The following is a 23,643-nucleotide window of genomic DNA, read 5'->3' on the forward strand; positions in this document are numbered from 1 at the left end:
AGCAGCATCTTCACTGCTGAGGACCCCCCTTCTCCCATTTTCAGGCTCCCATGTCTCCTTTTCTTTTACAGCTTCATTCCCCCTTGTAGGCAGGCAGGTTCTCTAGGGAAAGGTTTTTGTGTTTTATTTGCTGTTTTGTGTTTTTCCATTCTGTAACTTTCATTTTGCTCAACTGTATTGCATAGATTCATTTGGTTTCTTTGTGTTACACAGCACCTAATATAATAGGCATGCTCCTCTGATCCTGGAGAGAATAGGTATGCATCATGACTAGTATCCATTTTAACTAGTAGCCATGAATAACCCTCTCCTCCATGAACATGTCCACTCCCCTCTTAAAGCCTTCGAAGCTGGCAGCCATCACCACATCCTGGGGCAGGGAGTTCCACAATTTAACTATGCTGTTAAATTGTTCCACAATTTGGTCCACAATTTGGTTCCACAAATTGTTCCAGAATTTAACTAGGTTGTTGTGATGATAAAGTGTGTGAATGGGGGAGTGAATATAATAATGTTTATATTGCATGGGACAAATCTAACCTTTTGTTGTACTTTCAAATGTGATGTGTAAAAATGTAAAAGGAAGGAAATGTTACAGAGGTTTTGCTTGCTGCATCTAGAATCCCAAGTGCCATGCACTGTACAATAAATTATATGCTATACTTTTTAATTGTGTGAATGAACACGCCAACCATCTGTTAGGGAATACCCTACAGAGCATTGCTTGTAATTTCTGGCACTCCTGTTGAACCATTAATAGTTTATATGACAAAGCACTATATCCTGAGATCCATAATCTTCACTTACTTCTCACTCCATTGCTGAGGAATGACACGACATGAGGTTGCAGCAGTTTATTGCTATTTTTAAAAAACCTGAGCCTGCACTCGGCATGGTCCTCGATCATCTCTTCTACAGCCCCCGCTGTCCCATTGCTAGCAGCATGAAACTCTTGGTAGATCATTTCTGTAATGAATGCAGAGGCATGACTTCGAATACATCTCCAGGCAGCTGTTTCTTCCCTTTCGAGCTGCAATTAAAGAGCAGAGGAAAAGGCTGGTGCTGTTTGCTGATAATGTGGACCCTTCCTGCTAAGGAGGTTTACTAAAAATTAAACAAGGGTGGATTTCCACCATTTTTTTCTCTCCGCATAAGTCACCTGACAGGGGAGTCAGAGAATCCCTTGGGGCTGTTTCTTTTAGTCCTTTTCAGCCTGACTCCTTTTTTTTTTTTTTTTTTTTTTTTTTGCAACACCTCTCCCACCTTTTGACTGGAATGTAAGGACTAGGGGATCTCTATTCCTACTTATATCTGATGCCTGCTGTAAAACAGCTAGATTCCAGTACAGTAGCCCCTTAGAGACCAACAAGATTTTAGGGGGTATGAGTTTTTAAGAGTCAAAGCTCCCTTCGCCACAGGTCTGATGAAGGGACCTCTGACTCTTGAATGCTCACACACCAAACATCTTTGTTCCCTAAGATACTACTGGAGTAGGGGATCGAACCCAGTTTTCCAGATTAGAGTCCGCCACTCTTAACCACTACACCACCTTAATTTCAACTGATTGTTGCTGCTCTGAAAAGACAGAGCTCTAATTTCTAAGAGGGTTTAAGGGGCCAGTTGTCAAGGGGACCAGTGAACCAAAGAATGTGCAGTTAGTCTGTTCTTTTTAATATAGTTTATAACACGGTCTTCAGTCCAGGTAAAGGTACTTGAAATTATGCCCCATTGCCACAACTAAGGAAGGGCAAAGACAGACATTCTAAATGGTTTGGAAATAGAGACACATTCTCTGCCCTGGTAATAAATGGGGCGGGGCTGTGGCTTAGTGGTACAGCATCTGCTTGGCATGCAGAAAGTCCCAGGTTCAATCCCCAGCATCTCCAGTTAAAAGGACTAGGCAAGTAGGTGATGGGAAAGACCTCTGCCTGAGGCCCTGGACAGCCGCTGCCGGTCAGAGTAGACAATACTGACTTTGATGGGCCAAGGGTCTGATTCAGTATAAGCAGCTTCATGTGTTCATGTGTCAGAACGGTACGAATGGGTGTTCAAAGCACTTATGCCACAATGTCTGTCTTCATCCTGTCCCTAAAGTGCTGCGGGACTCAAATCTAGCTGTTCTACTGCAGATCAAAATGGCTACTCTCTGAAACCATCTTCTTTGGCTGCTCCATTGTATGTATGTTAGGGGTGTGCAGGCAGCATTGGAAGTATGCAGCAGCAACAAAAATAATAAGTACTCAAGATCATGGAGATTAACCAAGAGCACTGGTTGGGTCTGCGGAAGGTGAAACGTAGTAGATAATGGTGTCTGTGAATTAGACACTGTGGCAGTAGTGGGTAGATCTGCCTCCAAACTGCAGAATCAACCTCGTGAGGTTAGAAAGTTCAGACCCAAGACTGGAGAAGTACAAGGCTGTGTCAAGGACAACACAAAGCTGTGACCACAGCACTAACGTTTGCGAGCTTGTTGGGTTACATCTTTGCTGCCACCAAAAAATGTGCAACAGGTTCATATTCCAATAAAATTGTATTCGTATTTTATTTCCGAATCAGTAGAGTAATTTGGATAAGGTTTCCTTAACTGAACCTTGCAGAACTACTCTGAAATGCTGTAAATTTTGTAGAAGCCAGCACGTTGTGACTGGCTCTACCCACCAAGCTTCCATTTTGTGACTGGTAGCTCTTAAGGCTCCTGGGAAAAAATTAAGTAGCTTCCATAAGCATAAAGCCTTCCCCTTCCTGTCTCACACCATCCCCTACTGGCTGACAATTGTCAGGATTTCTTTGTTCATGCTGCCAATACTATAAACAGCTTAATTTCATCTGTGCTCACCATTTCTCTTCAGTGTCTTCTATGGTCTCTGGCAGTCGGACGTTTAAGGTCTCAGGAAGGAGGAAGGCTGCTGAGCCACACAGCACCGCCATGACACAGTATGTCACTTGGGGCAGAAGCTTCCACACGGTGTCCAGCAGGAAGATGAGAGGAGCCACAGACGCTCCCAGACGTGCTAAGAAGGAACAATATCCCAGCCCCTTCTGCCTAGAAGAAAAGCAAAGACGCATTCAAAGGTGGCTTCAAGGAATAAGATGAATGTGTTGTAGGAAATCCCATTCTTTGAGATATCTATTCTTGTTAGGGTTGCCAGGTCCCTCTTCACCACCAATGGGAGGTTTTTGGGGTGGAGCCTGAGGAGGGAGGGGTTTGGGGAGGGAAGGAACTTCAATGCCATAGAGTCCAATTGCCAAAGCAGCCATTTTCTCCAGGAGCTCTCCAGCTAGTACCTGAAGGTTGTGGGAGAACAAAGGTATCAAGCTCATAAATATTATGCAAAATGTGATCTATTATTTACAAGTGCAAAGTGCCAAAAATGACATGAGCATATACAAACACTTAACACAATGACAATGTGTAGCTGAAAGCTACCAGAAGAAGACGTATTATTTACAAAGTACAATGACTTGTTGAAAACTTTCTTCTTTTAACAGAAAGCAATAATGGAGCCTGGAAATGGGGGAGGCACGCCTCTGCTGGAGCGTTTGCCGGATGATTTAAACGCTTTCGCTGTCCGAAGACAGCTTCGTCAGCCAGTGGCCTCAAACTGTTGCTCCTTCAAATCTCTTAAAGCTTATACAATCACAATCTTTCTCTTCCATGCGCCCTTTTGGCTGCCTTTGGTATCTGTGCTGTAATTTTGCTTAGTACCTGGAGGTTGGCAAACCTAATTCTTGTGGGTGTGCAGTCAGATTGCTGTGATTGTATATCATTACAGGTTGGCCTGTAGCAGTGCCCATTGGGAGTCAGGACTTGAACAAAAGAATATTAGCACCGCTTATTGGATATAGAGGATTCCTCAATAGGAATTAATTGACAGGAGACACTGAGGTGTTTATTAACCTGGTTTGCACAGAGACTAGAATCTAGAGGATACTGGGACAAATCAGCTGAGTTACTTATGAATACAAAGGTCTTTCTCTTCTTACCTGAGAAGAGTGGGATACAGTTCTGGTGTGTACAGGAAGACCATAGTGAAAGCTGCTTCAGAGAACCCTTTGCCTGTGATGGCTACCACAGAGCGTAAAATCCCCAGTGCTGGAAAAAAGAAATATAATATAGGTGGCAGCTAAAAATGGCCATCAGTCTGAATAGTTGCCTGTGTTCAGGCTTGGTGATAACTGAATTTGAATAATTACTGACACATCACTTTAATATTTTGTTATAGTTGCATTCATTGTAATTCTTATTTAAAATAACGATTACTAATCTGAGTAATTTGACTAGCTGAAGTGAATATGCTCCCAAAATTCTCTTCTGTACAATCTGATGTTAAATTTATATTTGCAGAAAGTTCACTAAATATTTGGGATCTGTGGTGGACATTAACTGATATTTGATTTCAGTATTGGCACCTTATAGTCGATGTTTGAACATGCAGTGCTTACTTCCTTTATATTCCCCCCTTCTCTCTAGGTCTCACAGCAGATTACACAATTAAAAAACAGTGCCTGTTATCACATCAGATGTTTCTCTTTGTCACCTCTTACAACAGAATGTAGTCAGATGCAACTCAGTTGCAGCCATTTTCAATGGATTTGCCCAGTATGAAGCAGCTTTCCTGAATACAGCTAGGGTTGCCAACAAGCCTGGAGAAAATATTCCTGTCCCTTTAACAGAGGCTTAATGGGCAGAAATGGGCAGTTGAAGCTTTTCATAGCATGGAGAACCAGCATGGTATAGTGGTTAAGGTGTCGGACTAGGACCTGGGAAGCCCAGGTTCAAATCCCCACTTGCGCCATGGAAGCTTGCGGGGTGACCTTGGGCCAGTCACACATTCTCAGCCCTGACCCTGGCTAGTATTTAGATGGCAGACCTCCAAGGAATACCAGGGTCATGACACGGAGGCAGGCAATGGGAAACCACCTCCGAACTATACTTGCCTTGAACCTTTACAGGGTTACCATAAGTCAGCTGTGACTTGACGGCCAAACAAAAAAATAGCATGGAGGCATAATGTCACCTGGTAAATAACATCCCATTAAGGCTTTATTCAAGGGCATTTTTCTCCAGGCAGATGGCACCCTAACTACAAGAGAGAGGCCTTTTTTAGGAGAAGCTCTAGGGATGAACTTTAGAAGGGCATCTGACGCCTCATAGAAGGTTAACAGTACACATTTTTAGAAGACACTGTTTATGAATTCTGTGGTTGGCTTGCGGCTCAGCTCTTGATCGTATTTTCATGGTTATAACTCTATTTCATTACTCATCTTGGGTCACAGATTTCTGTGAGACAGGCAAGCTTATAAATATTTTAAACAGAAACAAAATAACATAATTTTAAACGGAGCCCTACTTACATGTCGGGATGACCGTGTTGGCTCCTATGCACAGCCCAGTTAGTATAAGTGCCCAAGCTTGGCACTGCTTTCGGCCCACTCGGTTCACCAGGACAAGCACAGTGAGCTTAGTGGGAATCTCAATGACCCCAAAGACAAACTGGGTCATGTACATTCCCAAGCCAAAGCCTGTGATGTTCATGCTCATGCCGTAGTAGGAAAAGGCCACCCCAAACCTGAATGGGGGAGAGATAAAGGGATGTGCAAAGGGAACACAGACTCGGGCCCACAACATACAGAAAATCCCTGAGTGGGGAAAAATGTCCCTCACCACAAGACCCCCAAGCACACGGAGATCCTTCTCAGCATCAGTGTTCGGAACAGGCTAATGTAGGAGGAGTCTCCACCTGACCTCTCCACTGCTGCTGCTGCAGCTGCTGTTTTGCTCAGGATCTGAGGAAGAGATGCTGGGTTTAAATGCTGCACGTCTCTTGCCTAGCAAAGCCCATGTCAATAAATAGTGAATGCCATCTTGCCACAGAAATTTGATATTGCAACATAAAAACGGAAAAGCTGATCAGTAAACCCACATTCTGCAGTCAGAATATACAATTCAAACAAAGGACACTATTCAGATTTTGTATGCTTTCTTTGCATGCATCCCTCAATCTTCTCCATACATATGCAGCGCTGGTTTTGGTCACAGGGACTGTTTCCACACACAGTATTTTCTGCGAATCCAACCCTTTAAATCTTTGAACTTTCTTTGGGTAGCCAGACTCATTCTGCCTGCTTTTGCTGCAAGTTCAGGGAAAGTGGAGGGATTCCCCACTTTTTTCTGTATATGCTTTTTACACTAGACGTTTGTGGGTTTTTTAGTCAATTTCCACTTGCTTGATTTTTAGTGTGGTAAATCCATGGTTACTTTGTCCTGCCCATTTCTGAGCATCACCACAATGTCATGCTGACACTCCACCCCCCTTCCCACAAATGCCTGTCATTGTTGTTTGACAAGACCCTGCCCCCTGCATCCACACTCCCCCCTCCCCTCCCTTCCTCCAAATTGCCTGTTGGTGATGCACTAAAAATTCCTGACTTAATTAAAAAAAAACACACTACAATAGCGTTATTTCATGGATGTCTGTTGACATCAAACCTCTCCAAGGCCATTTATGCATGGCTGTTTCCTTGCGGTCATCTCGCCAACTACTTTGGGGCTTTGCTTTGACTATGCGTGCATTTCCCAACTGTCAGAGCTCATCTCGCTCTCCCTGGGTGTTTCTGTGCGTTTTGCCCACGTTTTCTGGATTTGTGTTTAGCCAGCATCCAGAAAATCTAGGCAAAATGCACAGAAACACCCAGGGAGAGCAAGGTGACCTCTGATGGTTTTAAACTGTGTCCAGTTTTGGGCTCCACAATTTAAGAAGGGTGTTGACAAGTTGGAGTGTGGCCAGAGGAGGGCGACCAGAATGGTCAAAGGTCTGGAATCCATGCCCTATGAGGAGAGACTTAGGGAGTTGGGTTTTTTTAGTTTGGAGAAGAGAAGGTTGAGGGGAGACATGATAGCCATGTTTAAATATCTGAAGGGATGTCATGTTGATGAGGGAACCAGCTTGTTCTCTGTTGCTCCAGAGACTAGGACACGGAGTAATGGATTTAAACTAATAGAAAAGCGATTCCACCTAAACATTAGGAAGAATTTTCTGACCGTGAGGGCTGTTCGACGGTGGAATGTGCTGCCTCGGAGGGTGGTGGAGTCCCCAAACCCCGCTTCCTCAGGCTCCACCCCAAAAACCTCCCGCCAGTGGCAAAGAGGGACCTGGCAACCCTACCTTTCAGTGCTCAATCTCCAGCCAGCAATCTCCTGCCAGCAGGAGTTAAACGTTATTCAGAACAGGCCTATTTCATTGTTCTTCTTATTTCATTGTTCTGATGCCTTGTCTCACCTCCAGATTTATTTTGGCACCAAAGTCTTTTTGTCCATTCATCTTGGCACACTGCTGCAGATTTTTGTGAGCTTGCTTTAGCTTGCCTTTGGCCAGCAACCACCGGGCAGATTCTGAAAGCCACCTGTTAAAGGGAAAAAAGAATTTGGAGTTCTCCTATATTGATAGGGTTGCCAACCTCCAGGTAGTAGCAGGAGATCTCCTGCTATTTCAATTGATCTTCAGCTGACAGAAAGTTCACCTGGAGAAAATGGCCACTTTGCCAATTGGACTCTATGGCATTGGAGCCCCTCCCCTCCCCAAATCCCACCCTCCTCAGGGCCTGCCCCAAAAATCTCTCATCAGTGGTGAAGAGGGACCTTGAAACCCTATATATTGCCCATGTTCTCCGGCTTAATCTGAAAAACCATGCAGTCACCTGCCCACATTTTAATAAAATGGTAGGTCTATCAATTCATGTACATCAGGCAATCAGTTGCATCTAAAGGACATAAGGCCTTGAGGGAAGTGTCCTATAATGCAGGTAGATGTGTTTGTGCTTTGCCACAGCATGTGAAAAAACTTTGAGCCTAAAAGGCTCGCTGACAAAGACTCCTATATGAGGCGGCCAAATTATTCATTACATTCAGACATGTGTTTTTGCCTGACGTTTTGATGAGAAAATCTGGGTTCAGAATCTTAGCCTCCAAATTGTCAGGAGAAAGTTAGTCAAATCTCAAACCTCTAAAACATTCTCAACCTTGTGCTTGTTAAAAAGGCAGAACAGAGTTAAAAATTTATATTTCACAGAAATAGGGTTGCCAACCTCCAGGGATTAGCTTGATATCTTCTGCTATTACAACTGATCTCCAGCCAATAGAAATCAGTTCACCTGGAGAAAATGGCCGCTTTGGCAATTGGACTCTATGGCCTTGAAATTCCTCCCCTCCCCAAACCCCGCCCTCTTCAGGCTCCGCCCCAAAAACCTCCCACCGGTGGCGAAGAGGGATCTGGCAACCCTACACAGAAAGCAGATGTGGATTTCCAAGTTCCAGCAACAACACATTTCTTGTAGCCTTTTCACTGCAGTTAAGTAACTATATTTTCTTCCTTCCCACTTCAGGTTCTAGTTTAACCTGACATTTACGCTCTTTGGCAAAAGAACAGTTTCGTGAACCATTGGTGTGTATCATTTATTCAAGACCCTGATCACATTTAGTCCAAGCTGTTGTATTTCTAATTTCTTTTTATTTCAAATGGGCTGGATACAGATTAACACCTTTCTTTTAATGTGTACTGGGTCCCCTGTCTTCTCCAGGAAGCAAGCTGCAAGCAGCAGGAGAGGTTACTTAAGGTGAGGTTTCTTCCTTGGCTGCCTCTGCACAGACTCTGTTGGCTAATAGATCTTTGCCCATCCTGGAAATCATGAGTGTTAGTGTGCCATCTATTCCTTCATAAATGGAGCAACACAGGGATAGTGGCAATCATGTAACTTCAATAGGGTTGCCAACCTCCAGGTACTAGCTGGAGATCTCCTGCTATTACAACTGATCTCCAGCCGATAGAGATCAGTTCACCTGGAGAAAATGGCTGCTTTGGCAATTGGACTCTATGGCACTGAAGCCCTTTTCCTCCCCAAATCCCGCCCTCCTCAGGCTCATCCCCAAAAACCTCCTGCTGCTGGTGAAAAGGGACCTGGCAACCCTAGCCGTCAAAGACTCCTAAGCAAACCATGGGAAATCCCGTGTATGCTACCAGGTTCTCTTAGTGCATCCTAATCACTGCATACGCCATGAATTCTCCAGCGCTTTATAGGCTGATACAGGCAGAAATCAGCATGTGCTGACTTTTTTACTCACATATGCCTCAGCCTCTTGGTAATGCAAAGATTCCCTCAGTAATACATGCACATACAAATGTATAGTGTGTTCACATCCACTCACCACATGGAGATAATGCCCAGTACACAAGGCAGAGTGACCGCGAGGAGCAGCCAGCGCCAGTCCCGCACCAGGTAAGCAATCAGAGCAAGAAACATGTTTCCGAAACTCCAGAAGAGACTGGTCATGATCCCAGACCAAGAACGATGCTGTATGTCTACCCATTCCATGCCTGGAATATAAACAGTGAGCAAGAATCCACATACATCACTGCCTCTGTGAGAACTTGAACCCTGGGCCCCCTGGTAGTCTAATGACATTTGCATTATTTACAAACTTTTATCTAAGCACTTTCTACAGCATTCAGAGCTCTTACTGGCTTCTGGAAGTCCTGAGCAGCCCTCATACATTTCAAGACTTTTTTTCAGCAACCATAAGGACTAGAAATTTTGGTCTCTTTTTTAAGCAAAAAAAGGTAGAGTTTCTTAGGATGTTGAAATCTTTGCTAGATATCAGATTCCAGCAACTTCCTTGGTGAAATCAGGGACTTGGTGCTGTACTTTCTACAAAGGATTCTGCCTTGGGGCCTTTGTGCTGCAGCCTCTCAGATCTTTAGAATCTGCTGTACTTACCCAGAGGTGCAACGATGAGAGAGAGCCCACAGATAGCTATCCCAGTAAGGGTTCGTGTGACGGCCAGCATGCTGTACGTAACTGAGGCAGAACTTACCAGCCCAAATACCAGAGTGCACACAAATGATACCAGGAGCATAGTCTTCCGGCCAAACCTGCCGTACAATGGAGAAACTGTTATCTTGGTGACAATAGGTATGGTTGTGAGATACTGCTAACCTGAAGTTGACCCTTTCAGAATCTTTTCCATGTTGAACTTTCCCCCACAAAGAAATGTAGAGTATCTGGATGAGTAGAAGCAACACCAGATAGGAAAGCAACATTTTCAGAGGGCTGGAATGTGTCCAGAGGAGGGCAACAAAGATGGTAAGGGGTCTGGAGACCAAGTCCTATGAGGAAAGGTTGAAGGAGCTGGGTATGTTTAGCCTGAAGAGGAGAAGGCTGAGAGGGGATATGATAACCATCTTCAAGTACTTGAAGGGCTGTCATATAGAGGAGGGTGCTGAGTTGTTTTCTGTTGCCCCAGAAGGTCGGACCAGAACCAATGGGTTGAAATTAAATCAAAAGAGTTTCCATCTAGGCATTAGGAAGAATTTTATAACCGTTAGAGTGGTTCCTCAGTGGCACAGGCTTCCTCGGGAGGTGGTAAGCTTTCCTTCTCTGGAGGTTTTTAAGAAGAGGTTGGATGGCCATCTGTCAGCAATGCTGATTCTATTATCTTAGGCAGATGATGAGAGGGAGGGCATCTTGGCCATCTTCTGGACATGGAGTGGGTGTCACTGGGGGTGTAGGGGGGAGGTAGTTGTGAGTTCCCTGCATTGTGCAGTGTGTTGGACTAGATGACCCTGGTGGTCCCTTCCAACTCTATGATTCTACAGAGGATTCCTCCACATAGAAAAGAAAGATACTACAGGAAAGATTATGTGGGAGTACTTACTACAGTCCTGTTTTGTAATATCTGTGGTGGAACACCTAGAGTTGTTAACTGGCAAGGAGAAATATGCCCTGTCCTGATAATAGAGGCTAAATGATATATTTTCAGAGGGTAGACTGTGCTGGTCTGCAGTAGAATAGCTAGATTCCAGTTCAGTGGTACCTTAGAGACCATCGTGATTTTGGGGGGTATGAGCTTTCCCAAACAGCTTTCAATCTGTGAGTAATGTATACATTTTGTAACTAAAAGCATGTAATAGGAATGTGTGTACCTGTTTTCCATCTGGAGTTGCCAGCTATGTGCCGGCAATTGCCAGGAGAGTTGGGTGACAGAGCCTGAGGGTGGGGAGTGGCACTGATGCCATGATGGGTCTGTGACACTCTAGGAATTCATCCAATCTCTTTGGTAAAGACCATAGATATTAGAGGAAGTTCCTAGAACACCATGGACAATGTGACCCCACTTCCAGATGATCACCTAAAAGTGACATTATGGAACCCATACCATTACCCACCCACCCTTTTTTTCTCCTGCTGCTCTATCAAGCAAGCACAGAGGATGCAGCAGGGGAGCAGAAGTTGCTCATCAAGTTGAGATATCTCCATCCTTACTATGTTGTGCAAATAGGACAAACAATCTGAGCCAATTCTGTGCTGAACTAGAAAGCAATAATTTACAAGAAACATTTGGGCCATTGAAGGGAAAACTTAGACAGGTGCTATAACATTTTACAAAATACCTATTTCCTCAATTTGTCTTTGGGCCTAGCTTACTCCTGAGCCCCTGATAGGGCTGCTAAGCCCTCGATGGGGTTGGGGTATTTTCTGCCTCCAGGTACTATTGCCCATGGCTGTTTGGAGTGGCAGTAGGAGAAAATAAAATAAAATTGCAGCCTCGGATATTTACCAGAAGGTCTTACTAGAAGTGACAAAGGGTAGCTCTAGGAACTGACAGAAACTCTGTGGTTTTACCATAAAGTTTCTGGCAATTACTAGAACTACGCTTTGTCATTTCTGGAGTCACTTTGTCACTTCCAGTAAGAACGTCCAGTATGTACATGAAGCTGCATTAAAAAAATCCTCTCCCCCACACACACAACCCTCCTGCTAGTTGCCAGACAATGAAACCAATAACAATTGACTACTGATACTGGTGTTTATTATGCTGCTCACTTACAGCTGCAAAACTGTATAACTGTATAAGATGGTGTAATGCACACTGCTGGAAAATGTGATAAAACTGCTATGTATCTTAAGGCTTTCAGAAAGAATGATGAAATAGGACTGACAACTGACCAAGTCTATTCTTGGTCTATTCTTATGCCTTTAACAGCAGCTTGAGTTGTAGAAATCATCTTGTGAAGCTTTCCACAACATAGAGATAAACCATCACAATGAATGCGCCTGCATGGCAACATTTGCCTGGTGTAGAGAGCTAATGCAGCAGTCAGAATGTTAAACTCACTGAGTATTTTAATAGAGTTTAGATTATTCAAAGAGCATAGTGGCCTAGCTTTAATGACTTTATTACTGAAGCTTCAGAAAACTTGGGCTCTTGTTCAGACTCATCCTTTAGCTATCTGACCTTGAACAGCATTTCCATTTTCTTGTACAAGTCAGATAAGGTCTTTGAAGCAGCTTCCCCTGTTGTATAGGAGGGCTATCTATAGTAACACCTAGGAGACCCCAATTAAAATCCCATGTTCAGCCATGAAGCTGCTGGCTAATCTCAGTGTGGTTGCTATCTCTCAGCCTAATGTATTTTACAGAGTTAATACAAGGATAATATGAGATAATCCCTCATTCATCCTGAGCTCCTTTAAGGAAAGGTAGGATAAAATATAATGAATAAATCATTCCAGAAAGCAGGAGATTACAAACATCTGACAATTGCTTAGTGGGATCTTTTGCTAAGCAGAATTTTCAGGGGAACTTTGGAAAAGCTGAGGGAGGCCCATATCCTGAGTTCCTATGAATACAGAGTGGCATTGTAATTTGGCACATTCATGCTAGTGGCAAAGGGGCAGTTGTTTTGTCTTCATAAGAAAACTGAGTATCCTGTCCTGGTTTGTCAATCTCCAGGTGGGACCTGAAGATCTCCCAGAATTAGAACTGATCTCCAGACTACAGAGGTCAGTTCCCCTGGGAGAAAATGGATGCTTTGGAAGGTGGACTCTATGGCATTATACCCTGCTGAGGTTGCTTCCTTTCCCAAACCTCACCCTCCCAAGGTTCCATCCCCAAATCTCCAGGAAATTCCCAAGCCTGAGTTGGCAACCCTGATTATATATGCATCAGTATGTGGTGGTAAAACAGACAGTGCCACTTCAGGTGGGGTTTGCTATTTTTGTTCATTCATGTCAAAGATTTCCTTCAAGTTAAGGGCAAGTATGACAGGGAGGAGAACAGTGTTATAAAGACCATGCTAGTTTTTCCATGTGGTGAGGGTTTTTTTTTTACATAGGGAACATCTGTAAACACAATTCCTTATCTATACTCTGTAATGGTATCATCCAATCTAGCACCTCAGAAATCTTCTGCCTGATTCTGCAGTAGGGCTGCCAACTTCAGGTTGAGAAATTCCTGGAAATTTGGAGGGTGGAGCCTGGGGGGAAGGCAGGGTTTGGGGAAATGAGGGATTTCAGCAGGGTAATAATACCATAAAGGAGGCCTCGTACCAGTTGCCTCATTGCCTGCTGATGCTCAGCATGGCAGTGAGAGAAAAATTTAAAAATTGCTGCCAGCCTCTGAGTTGGTATGTCACACCTTGGTTCAACCTAGAAGTGACAACAGATAGCTCTAGGAATTGCCAGAAACTCTATGGCTTTATCATATATTTTCCAGCAATTCCTAGAGCTCCCCATTGTCATTTCCAGATGGTACCCAGAAGTAACGTAGTGATATTGCTGATGTCAGGTTGGTCCAAAGTCACCAACTGGGTTGCATGACAAGCAGGGATGTGAACCTAGGTCTTCCAGGTCTCAGTCCAACAACCTAACCACTATGCCTCCTACAAACTACACCTCTCCCCCTCATTTTAGTAAACAGCCTTCTTAGGCCAAATTAAAAATTGTTGCTTTACCAATAGACAACAGCCCCAATAATATGCCAGCATTCCTTAGTCTCACTTGTGGGAAACTCTAGTGACTGTTGTAGTAGTCTGCTACAGAAGGGGGGGAAAGAAAATTTCCTGTCATGATGATAATAACAAAAGACTAAAATGAAGGAATATGGGGATTACCTGTCCGACAGGTAGCCAAATATCACAGCCCCAAGGGTGACACCAATGAAGAAAAAGGTGGCAGTTGCTTGGTTCAGGCTTCTTTGCTCACAAACCAGATCCCACTGGAATACAAGAGTCAGAACAACACTGAAATACTCTTCTGCTTTTCAGATATTTGCAGACAACTTTTTTCTTTCTTTTGACTGGCACAGGCTTACTTGCTGATCTCTGACTCAGGGTTCCCACCTTTCTTTGTGGCCAAGCTCCACAAAGAAGCTTTTTTAAATCTGTTTTTTATCTATTGCACCAAAGGCACAATTCAAAAGGAGACGTTTTCCATGTCTTCTCGTTGACCTACATTACAGTCATATAAAGTTCTCATTGGGTGCAGAACACCCACTACAACAAACCTACAGCAGCAGCTGGTAGGACTGAAAATCTGCCATGGTTTTACTGGACCATCCCTTAAAGTTGTATACTATTAGGAAGCCAGTATTGCAATCTGAAAAGGTGTAAAAATCCAGATTCTGACCACATTTCTATAGAACTTGGTTGTGTCCTGATTCCAGCCCTGGTGATCTAGATTCTGTCCTGAATCCATCCCAACCAACCACATTTCATATCCTGATCTTGGCATAAGATTTGTATTGCTTTTTCTTATAGCATTGAAGAAAATGCACTGCTGGAGTGGCCAGGATGGGGGGAGGTAGGAATGCCAGATGCAGGTTGGGAAACTCCTGGAGATTTGGGGATGGAATCTGGGGAGGGCAGGGACCTCAGTGGGGTACAATGACATAGAGTTCACCCTCCAAAGCATCCATTTTCTCCAAAGCATCCATTTTCTCCAGGGAAACTGATCTCTGCAGCCTGGAGATGAGCTGTAATTCCAGGGGATCCTCAGGTCCCACCTGGAGGCTGGCATCCCCATGACTTATTTGATAAGCTTCTATTTTTCTGCAGATTTTGTGAGGCTTGTTATTGAGTATATCCTTCATAGAATAAAAGGTTATTAGGTCACTCTTTAGACTCAAATGGGACATTGTTATGTCAGTATTTGCTAGTCATTTATTAATTGTGAATTGCTTAGATATCTTGTTCCCTCTGGGCATTTTACTGACAGTTTGGCAGTACACTCAAATAAGGATGTTTTGACTAGGAGAATGTCTTAAATGTAGTCTTTAACATTTGGTATTTTTTAACTGTTTTAAAAGATTAAGACCTTGGGATATGTTCGCAGTTGACAAGATGAGTATAGTAATTAATTTAATTGACTTGATTATATTAAATTATCGCTGCTATATCCTTTTATGAGATTTTGTAAGGTTTGATAACTTCTGTAAGGGTGAATGGATAATGGTGATTCTAATTCTATGTAGCAGAGATTAATAAGGATTGTTCCAACCTTGTTTGAGATGTCATTTTGATTTATTTATCTTTATTTGTGTCTTGGATTGTCTCTAATAACTGAATTGTATTTTATGTATAGTCTCTGTGTACTCTTGGCCACTCTGGACTCATTATTAAGATGTCATAAAGGATCATTTCTGATTATAGCTACAGTAAGTCCCATGTAACCTGTTGTAAATAAGTTAAAAGTAATTATTGTGTGATATTTGTACTAGTTATACTTCTCTTTGTTTTGAATTTCAAGGTTACAGTCTGAAGAAGGAGATTGAAACGAGACACTAGCCGGCAAACCTGTCACTGTTGTGGTTTTATATTATCAACACTTTTGCTTGTTGCGTTTGCTCATTATTTGTATACTGTAATATGTTTTGCAATTTAATTGAACCGTTGTTACTACTATTTTGTATAACTCTGGAACAGCTACAAGTCATTAGATAAATGCCTTGTAACCTCTGGTGATTTGCACATTTTTTTCTCTTTTTCCTATCAGAGGTTTCTCCCCCTTCTTTTTCTTTCAGTCTGTTAAATAGCCTGACATTGTTTTTGAGTTTAGCCTGTCACTGATTATAACATATCTCTAACAGTATCCTGTAGACGCTTTTGAACTGCTTGGGCATACTAATTTGTGCATAAAAATTTGATTGCATGCTACAATGTGAGCTGTACTTTATCTTAAGCTTTCCCTTGTCCTTTTCTTTGGTTCACCACTGGGGCAACTTTTTTATTCTCTTGTACTTTCCAGTTATGCGCGATCACTTGCCAGTTCAGCTGATGTGCTGCTTGTTAGATAGAAACAGGGAGCTGACTGTTCGGCAAGCTGTTTGGAAGAGTCTGAGCACATGTGGATGCATCTGTTTTACACAATGACCCTGCTTATTCACATGATTAGACTGGTTTTTGGAGCTGCCACTCCCACCATCCAGCTGCCATGGTCGCCACCTCCAATTTCTAAAAGGCACACAGCAAAAAGGTTGATTTTTTAATTGAGCAACACCCACTTTGGGCAAAAACGCATGGTTGCTTTAGCCTCCTTTATTCCCTGTTTCAGCCAAGATTCAGCCAGGATCGAATGCATGCATTTCGCTGAACATGTGTTCGGTCCTGGCTAAATCCTGGCTGAAACAGTGAATAAAGGAGGCTAAAGCGACCGTGCGTTTTCGCCCTTTGTTTCTCCTAAACTGGGCCTGGGCAGACAGAGAGCAGGCCCAGGCTGGGAGAGCTGTACAAATAGATTATTCAAATAAAATTGTATGTTAAAGACAGAGAGTATTTTTATGAAGATAAAAATAACACACTTTGAAACACAGGCCTTTCCCACATGTATCGCTTACCCCAGATTTTTCTGTGAGACTTGGAATTGCATTCCACGTTTTTTTTGCACACCTCCTTTTGCAACTCCCCCCTTCTGAAATCAGTTTAATCCTGTCTGCACTGCTTTTCCAAAAACCGATGTTTTCTGGTGGGCGGCACCACGTCATTTGTGACGTCGGTAATGATCGTGCTGGACATTCCCCCCACCGCCCCCTAATTTTTTTGTGTTTTTGCGCTTGCACTCTAGTGCTGATGCGCACTACCATTAGATGGCAAAACACTATTGCACATGCAGGTTTGGAAGGTGGGGTTTGGGGAGGGGAGGGACCTCAGCAGGGTATAGGGTTGCCAACTCCGGGTTGGGAAATACCTGCAGATTTTGGGGGTGGAGCCTGAGGCGGGCAGGGTTTGGAGAGGGGAGGGACTTCAATGCCATAACGTCCAATTGGCAAAGCAGCCATTTTCTCCAGGTGAATTGATCTCTATCGGCTGAAGATCAGTTGTAATAGTGGGAGATCTCCAGCTACTTCTTGGAGGTTGGTAACCCTGTATTTTATCCAGGGGAACTGATCTTGGTCATCTGGAAAGCTACTGCAATAGCAGGGCCACCTGGAGGTTGGCAACCCTAATGTATGCTAGTTTTCAACGTTCTTTAGATTATGAGATGTATAATTTGTCTGTCTACTGAGCTGCATCATGAGTGTTCCAGCTAATCTGTGAAGGAAATCTGAACAAATTCAGGCTACTTTGGTTCTTGTAGGTTATCCGGGCTGTGTAACCGTGGTCTTGGAATTTTCTTTCCTGACGTTTCGCCAGCAACTGTGGCAGGCATCTTCAGAGTAGTAACACTGAAGGACAGTGTCTCCTTCACTGTCCTTCAGTGTTACTACTCTGAAGATGCCTGCCACAGTTGCTGGCGAAACGTCAGGAAAGAAAATTCCAAGACCACGGTTACACAGCCCGGATAACCTACAAGAACCAATGAACTCTGACCGTGAAAGCCTTCGACAATATTCAGGCTACTTTGCTTACACCTAAGGAATAAGTCAGACCTGGAACAACTTACCGTAGTTGTCCACTGCATTAATTTTATTCTTAGCTGCAAACTTGATCTTTCTTATTTTAATGAATGTTTGACAATAAAATCAAGCATATGTAACACAACAGGTTTTCTATTGTGGATAATGTTTACTTTCAGTTTTGTGGAAGTAAAATGTGAAAAGAATGTTTTGTGAAAAAAATGTCAAGGCAAAACAACATTTTTATAACTTCACTTAAAATGTTTGTGGTTGTTCCCAGTGGCAGTAAACAGAGAAAAAGAGAGATCTTTGTGAATAGGAATAAATGAATTTCCATGTCAGGAAAAGGTATTTCTGCCTTTCATTTAGAGGTTTAGGTGCCCTTCCACACAAAGGTGGCAATCACTTCATTTAGTTAATGTTCTTCTCTTCCTCTAACTTAATTTAACAGTGTGAAGTTTATAATCAACCTACTTCTCAGGAAGGTGCCATTCTTTACATGATACCAGGGAGTGCAATAAAAATGCATATTCCCCACAATCTGTTGGTGCAACTGAGCTGATAGAATGGCTTTGGGCTGGGCTGGCTACTAACAGATTTCTTTTATTGATTTCTTTTATTGTTGGTAATGGAGCAAGCCTAAGAAGGTCTACTCTGAAGAAAGGCTTACTACCAGGAAAGTATCCTTAGGGCTGAAGCCCGTAACTTCATTCTGAACCCTGTAACTCCACTCTGAGAGAGCCAGCATGGTATAGTGGTTAAGAGTGGCAGACTTTAATCTGGAGAACTGGGTTTGATTCCCCACTCCTCCACATGAAGCCTGCTGGGTGACCTTGGGCTAGTCACAGTTCTCTCAGAACTCTCTCAGCCCCACCTACCTCACAAGGTGTCTGTTGTGGGGAGGGGAAGGGAAGGTGATTGTAAGCTGCTTTGAGACTCCTTAAAGGTAGAGAAAAGTGGGGTATAAAAACCTTATTCTTCCATGAGGGAAGGGCAGAATTAGGGTTGCTAACCTCCAGGTGGTGGCAGGAGATCTCTTGCTATTACAACTGATCTCCAGCCAATAGAGATCAGCTCACCTGGATAAAATGGCTGCTTTGGCAATTGGACTCTATGGCATCGAAGTCCTTCCCTCCCCATACTCTGCCCTCCTCAGGCTCCACCACAAAAACCTCCTGCCAGTGGCAAAGAGGGACCTGGCAACCCTAGGCAGAATACAAAATATATTTTAACCATGATTATTATTACAACCATACAACATTTTTTATTTGTTATTCCATTTGCCCCATGCCTCCTTGTTCTCTAGACTGTTTGCCAGGAAATTAACTCTCAGACAGCTTGGTGTGACATAGAACGAAAAGTGAGTTGAGGAGTGAAAGATTTTGTAATGACTGATGGATAGGCCATATCCTCAGGCATGGGATAGAGACCACATCTAACTATTAGCTTTTGGTGGTGTTAATAGAGCTGGTTGTTCTGGAAAAGCTACTGAGTAAAGAATCCTCCTGGAGATGCTAGAAGAATGACTACTGAATGAAGTGGTGAAAATAAAGTTTGGCTCAGAAAAAATGCTTCATATTTATAGGAATTGGTGAGCCAGTGGATTCCACCTCTAAAAATTTTGAGATACTCCAGAATAAATTATTTCTGCAGTCTATCTATAGATGTGCAGATCCTAGAGTGACCTCTTTCTATATATTTTACAAGATTTAGTTTGACCTCGGAACATCCCCAGGTCATCCTAGAGTGACATTGCCATTCAATCATAGATATTTCCAAAGAGTTAATGCAAGTGATCCTTCTGATTATCATAAGACAGGATTCCAAGAAGCTACGGTTCTGTTTTGGGCTGGGGTTTGCCTTAGCCTTACTCTTTAGCAAGTTCCCCATACTGTCTTAAAAACTAAGGATGGGTCAGAAACATAGAGATGAAAGATACCTCAAGGGTCATCTAGTCCAACTCCCTACATAGGAATTCCTTAATTACTTCCCCCTCACTCCCTCAGTGACCCAGAGGATCCCAGGCCAATCTGGCCTGGAGGAAAATTCCTTCCTGACCCGAAAGTGGTGATCAGTAGGGTTGCCAGGTCCCTCTTTGCCACCAGTGGGAGATTTGGGGGGGCAGAGCCTGAGGAGGGCAGGGTTTGGGGAGGGACTTCAATGCCATAGAGTCCAATTGCCAAAGTGGCCATTTTCTTCAGGTGAACTGATCTCTGTCGGCTGGAGATCAGTTGTAGTAGCAGGAGATCTCTAGTTAATACCTGGAGGTTGGCAACCCTAGTGATCAGCATTACCCTGGCCATGTAAGAAAGGGCCATGAGAGCCAAGCACTGACTTATCCCTTCCTGCCCTCCCTCTCATGATCTGACTAAGTTCACAGAACCAGCATTGCTGTCAGGTGGCTGTCTAGCCTCTGCTTAAAATGTATGTTAAAATGTATGTATCACTTTCTGCTCATGGCAATCCCTGCAAAGTTGCCCATGAACACCAGTGAACATCTTGGCTGAACAAAGGTTTTTGATTCTTGTAGGTTATCCGGGCTGTGTAACCGTGGTCTTGGAATTTTCTTTCCTGACGTTTCGCCAGCAACTGTGGCAGGCATCTTCAGAGTAGTAACACTGAAGGACAGTGTCTCTCCTTCAGTGTTACTACTCTGAAGATGCCTGCCACAGTTGCTGGCGAAACGTCAGGAAAGAAAATTCCAAGACCACGGTTACACAGCCCGGATAACCTACAAGAACCAATGAACTCTGACCGTGAAAGCCTTCGACAAAGGTTTTTGAATTTGAAACTTGCATTTTCAAACCTAATCAGGGTTGCTAGGCCTATGCTGGGGGCAGGGGATTTCCTGCCTCCAGTGGGAACCCCCCACCACTGCTCAGCTGGCTTTCTGGGGAAAAGAATAGAGGCTATGGGGGCTTTCAGGAAAAGGAATGAGGAAATAGTGGGGAGGGGATATGGGATGACCCCTCCCCCCATCACAAGTCCTTGCAGGTCCCTTGCTTATTTATACATATTTGGCTAACAGAAGTATTTCAACATCCAGGGTCTAGTTTCAATGGCTACATTTCAAAAGCCACCATTTAGGTAATAAGTATGTTTTCCCCAGCAAAAAAAGGTAACTGTTTAACTGCCACAGCTGTCAATGATGAAACCTTGACATGAGCTAGAGATATTCAACAAAGCATTCTCAGCCTCCTCTCCAAATCTGTATTTCAGGGCTCTGGGGGAAACTTTGAAAATCAAGCCAGTGCCTGCATTCATAGTGAATATGAAGACAAACCACAGGTGAAGATAAACAGTGTGAATATTTACGCATTATTAATGTCCCCTCTCTCAAGTCGTTCAAAGACATGTAGGTGTATACTATTTTACCCCTTTACTTTTCTGCTCAGCAGGTTTTCCATCTGGGAGGAAAATCTAGAGAGGCTGTTCCCATACAGATCCCATTGGTTTAAGCAGAGAAGGATCTGGAAGCACAAGATGCAGTTTTTAATAATATTTATTCAGCACCATCACTGTTGATGGCGTCTTATGGAATTATCTCAGCAAAATTAACAGGTGCCTTCCCACAGGGAGTTAACTAACAATAGGGAAAACCAGAGGAGGGAGGGAGAAACTAGAGTAGGGAGCAAACATACTCATTCCTAAAATTTGGTAGCAGGCAGTTTGGATGAGGATTAAAGGGATAAATCAAAGGCCATGCAGGAAAGGTGGGTTCTACTGCTGAACTCAAGCAGTTTGGTCCTGAGCAAATTGAGAAACCACCCCAAAAGCATAAATAAGCTACCAAAACTCTTTAGATGGTACAGATGTAAACAAATAGAGATCAGTGCTCAGTTCCTTAACCTATTGCTTTGCATTTTCAGGTAGTTCTGAGGCTGAAGGGAAGTAGGGAGGATTACCTGGGTAGCTATAGTGGAAGTGAACTGTGACTGATCATATACCCATCCATGCTGGCAGCTCCGGACAGATGAGGTATTGGATGGCACTTCAGTGGAGTTCAGCAATAGGTGAAACTGAGGCTCAGAGAACATCTCACAGGAACTGAAGGCTCCTTCAAAATCTCTTGGAACGTTGATGAGTAGAACCTCTTCCTCAGTGAGGTTGGCAAATTGATCCTGATGTGGAATAGCACAGCGATGGGGTGGGATAGCAGCGAGAAAATTGTGCAGTAAGAAATGGAGGGGGAGGATGAATCTCGGAAGACAGAGCAGAAGCAATGTGAAGATCTGAAATTTGCCAAAGCTCCCAGCCTCCTGCAAGATATCTTCAAAGTTCATCTTGGCTAGGGCACTTGCTTGTTCTTAAAAGTTGAGATTCTGGAGGAGGGAGCCCTGGTAGATCTTCTGCTGCTTGAGAGCAATGTGCCTTGAGTTTTCCCAGTGTCATCTCCTCGGACTTTGTAATGTAGATCATACATCCAGTCCTGGGGCTTGTGCCAAAGGTTCTTTCCCATCTAGGAGTTCAGTATCAGTGGGATCACAAAAACTGAGACAGGCAGGCAGATGGGGCAGGAATGTAGCATGTGGACTAGGATTCATATTATTTTGCCATATACATTATAGACCTCTGATAGCACAAACGGGGCCCCACTTGGCAAAAGTGATTGTTGAAAAACAAAATAGCTCTAAGTGCTTATTTTCAGAGATAACCTTTTCAGTTAATTATGATATGCCTTCAGGATTCTATATAACCTGTGTATCTTGGAGACAGATAGCAATGTTAGTCTGTCAATAGCAGTAGCAAAGAGCAAGAGTCCAGTAGCACCTTAAAGACTAACAAAATTTCTGCCAGGGTATGAGCCTTCGTGAGCCACAGCTCACTTCTTCAGATACAGTGAGCGGTGGCTCATGAAAGCTGATACCCTGCCAAGATATCTTGTTAGTTTTTAAGGTGCTACTGGACTCTTGCTCTTTTTACTGTGTATTATCTTGGTATCAAACTAAACTGAGGCTATCGTATTTTGGTCACGTCCAGAGGAAAAGACAGTCATGCTAGGAAAAGTTGAGGGCAGCAGGAAAAGAGGAAGACCCAACAAGAGATGGATTGACTCAATAAAGGAAGGCACAGCCTTCAGTTTGCAAGAGCTGAGCAAGGCTATCAAAGATAGGACATTTTGGAGGACTTTCGTTCATGGGGTCGCCATGGGTCGGAGGCGACTTGACGGCACTTAACACACACATTATCTTGGTATGATGATTTTTTGTGGTTCCCTGTAACACATAACCTAGGACGTGGTGCCCAATGTTTGGGAGCCTGAAGACACTTTTTTGCTCTTGTGGACACAATAGGTGGAGCCAACCACAAAATGGCTCCCACAAGAAGTGGAGCCAATCAAAAATGTCAAGGAGTCAGGTGATGCTTAACTCTAATAGTAACTCTTCAACATTTCAGGCAGAAGCTTTGTATAACAGGATAACTTTTCAAATAAAGATATTCTTTTAAAATAGTTTCTTGTATACACATAGCCTACTTTCAGTCACCCAGTGAAGATCCTTTTGCTGTGGTGGTAGCTGTTGCTAATTTAAAAAAATCTGCATAGTCAATCAGATGTCCAGTGGCCAATCAGAAGCCTGCTGGGCAAAAGCCTCGCCTAGCCCTGCTCACTTGGGCATGAGTAGGGTTGCCAGGTCCCTCTTTACTATCGGCGGGAGGTTTTTTGGGCAGAGCCTGAGGAAGGTGTGGTTTGGGGAGGGGAGGGACTTCAATGCCATAGAGTCCAATTGCCAAAGCGGCCATTTTCTCCAGGTGAACTGATCTCTATTGGCTGGAGATCAGTTGTAGTAGCAGGAGATCTCCAGCTAGTACCTGGTGGTTTGTGAGTGTGTGTGTGTGTGGTAAACAAAGGTTAGCGTGCTGTAGGATACTCAGCAAACTAGAAACAGCACTTCACAAGCTAGACATAATGATTATAAAGTAGTGGTATTTAATAACATATCCACCACTGATAGTATATAGGCAAAAACATGTGTTGTT

The 23,643-nt window shown here is 43.5% G+C and overlaps 1 protein-coding gene across 1 annotated transcript; it reads right to left on the minus strand.

The window, feature by feature from the left end:
- Positions 1–960: 960 nt before the first annotated feature.
- Positions 961–21,947, minus strand: LOC130481010 (solute carrier family 22 member 7-like). Its single transcript, XM_056853647.1, has 10 exons — positions 21,570–21,947; positions 13,946–14,049; positions 9,772–9,926; positions 9,203–9,371; positions 7,281–7,404; positions 5,666–5,787; positions 5,356–5,570; positions 3,985–4,093; positions 2,837–3,043; positions 961–1,030 (listed from the first exon to the last, which is right to left on the minus strand). Exons 1-10 carry the CDS (start codon positions 21,945–21,947, stop codon positions 961–963), a joined length of 1,653 nt encoding a protein of 550 aa, XP_056709625.1.
- Between the last annotated feature and the right edge of the window lie 1,696 nt (positions 21,948–23,643).

This window comes from Euleptes europaea, chromosome 7 (genome assembly GCF_029931775.1).
Source record: "Euleptes europaea isolate rEulEur1 chromosome 7, rEulEur1.hap1, whole genome shotgun sequence".
NCBI lineage: Eukaryota > Metazoa > Chordata > Lepidosauria > Squamata > Sphaerodactylidae > Euleptes > Euleptes europaea.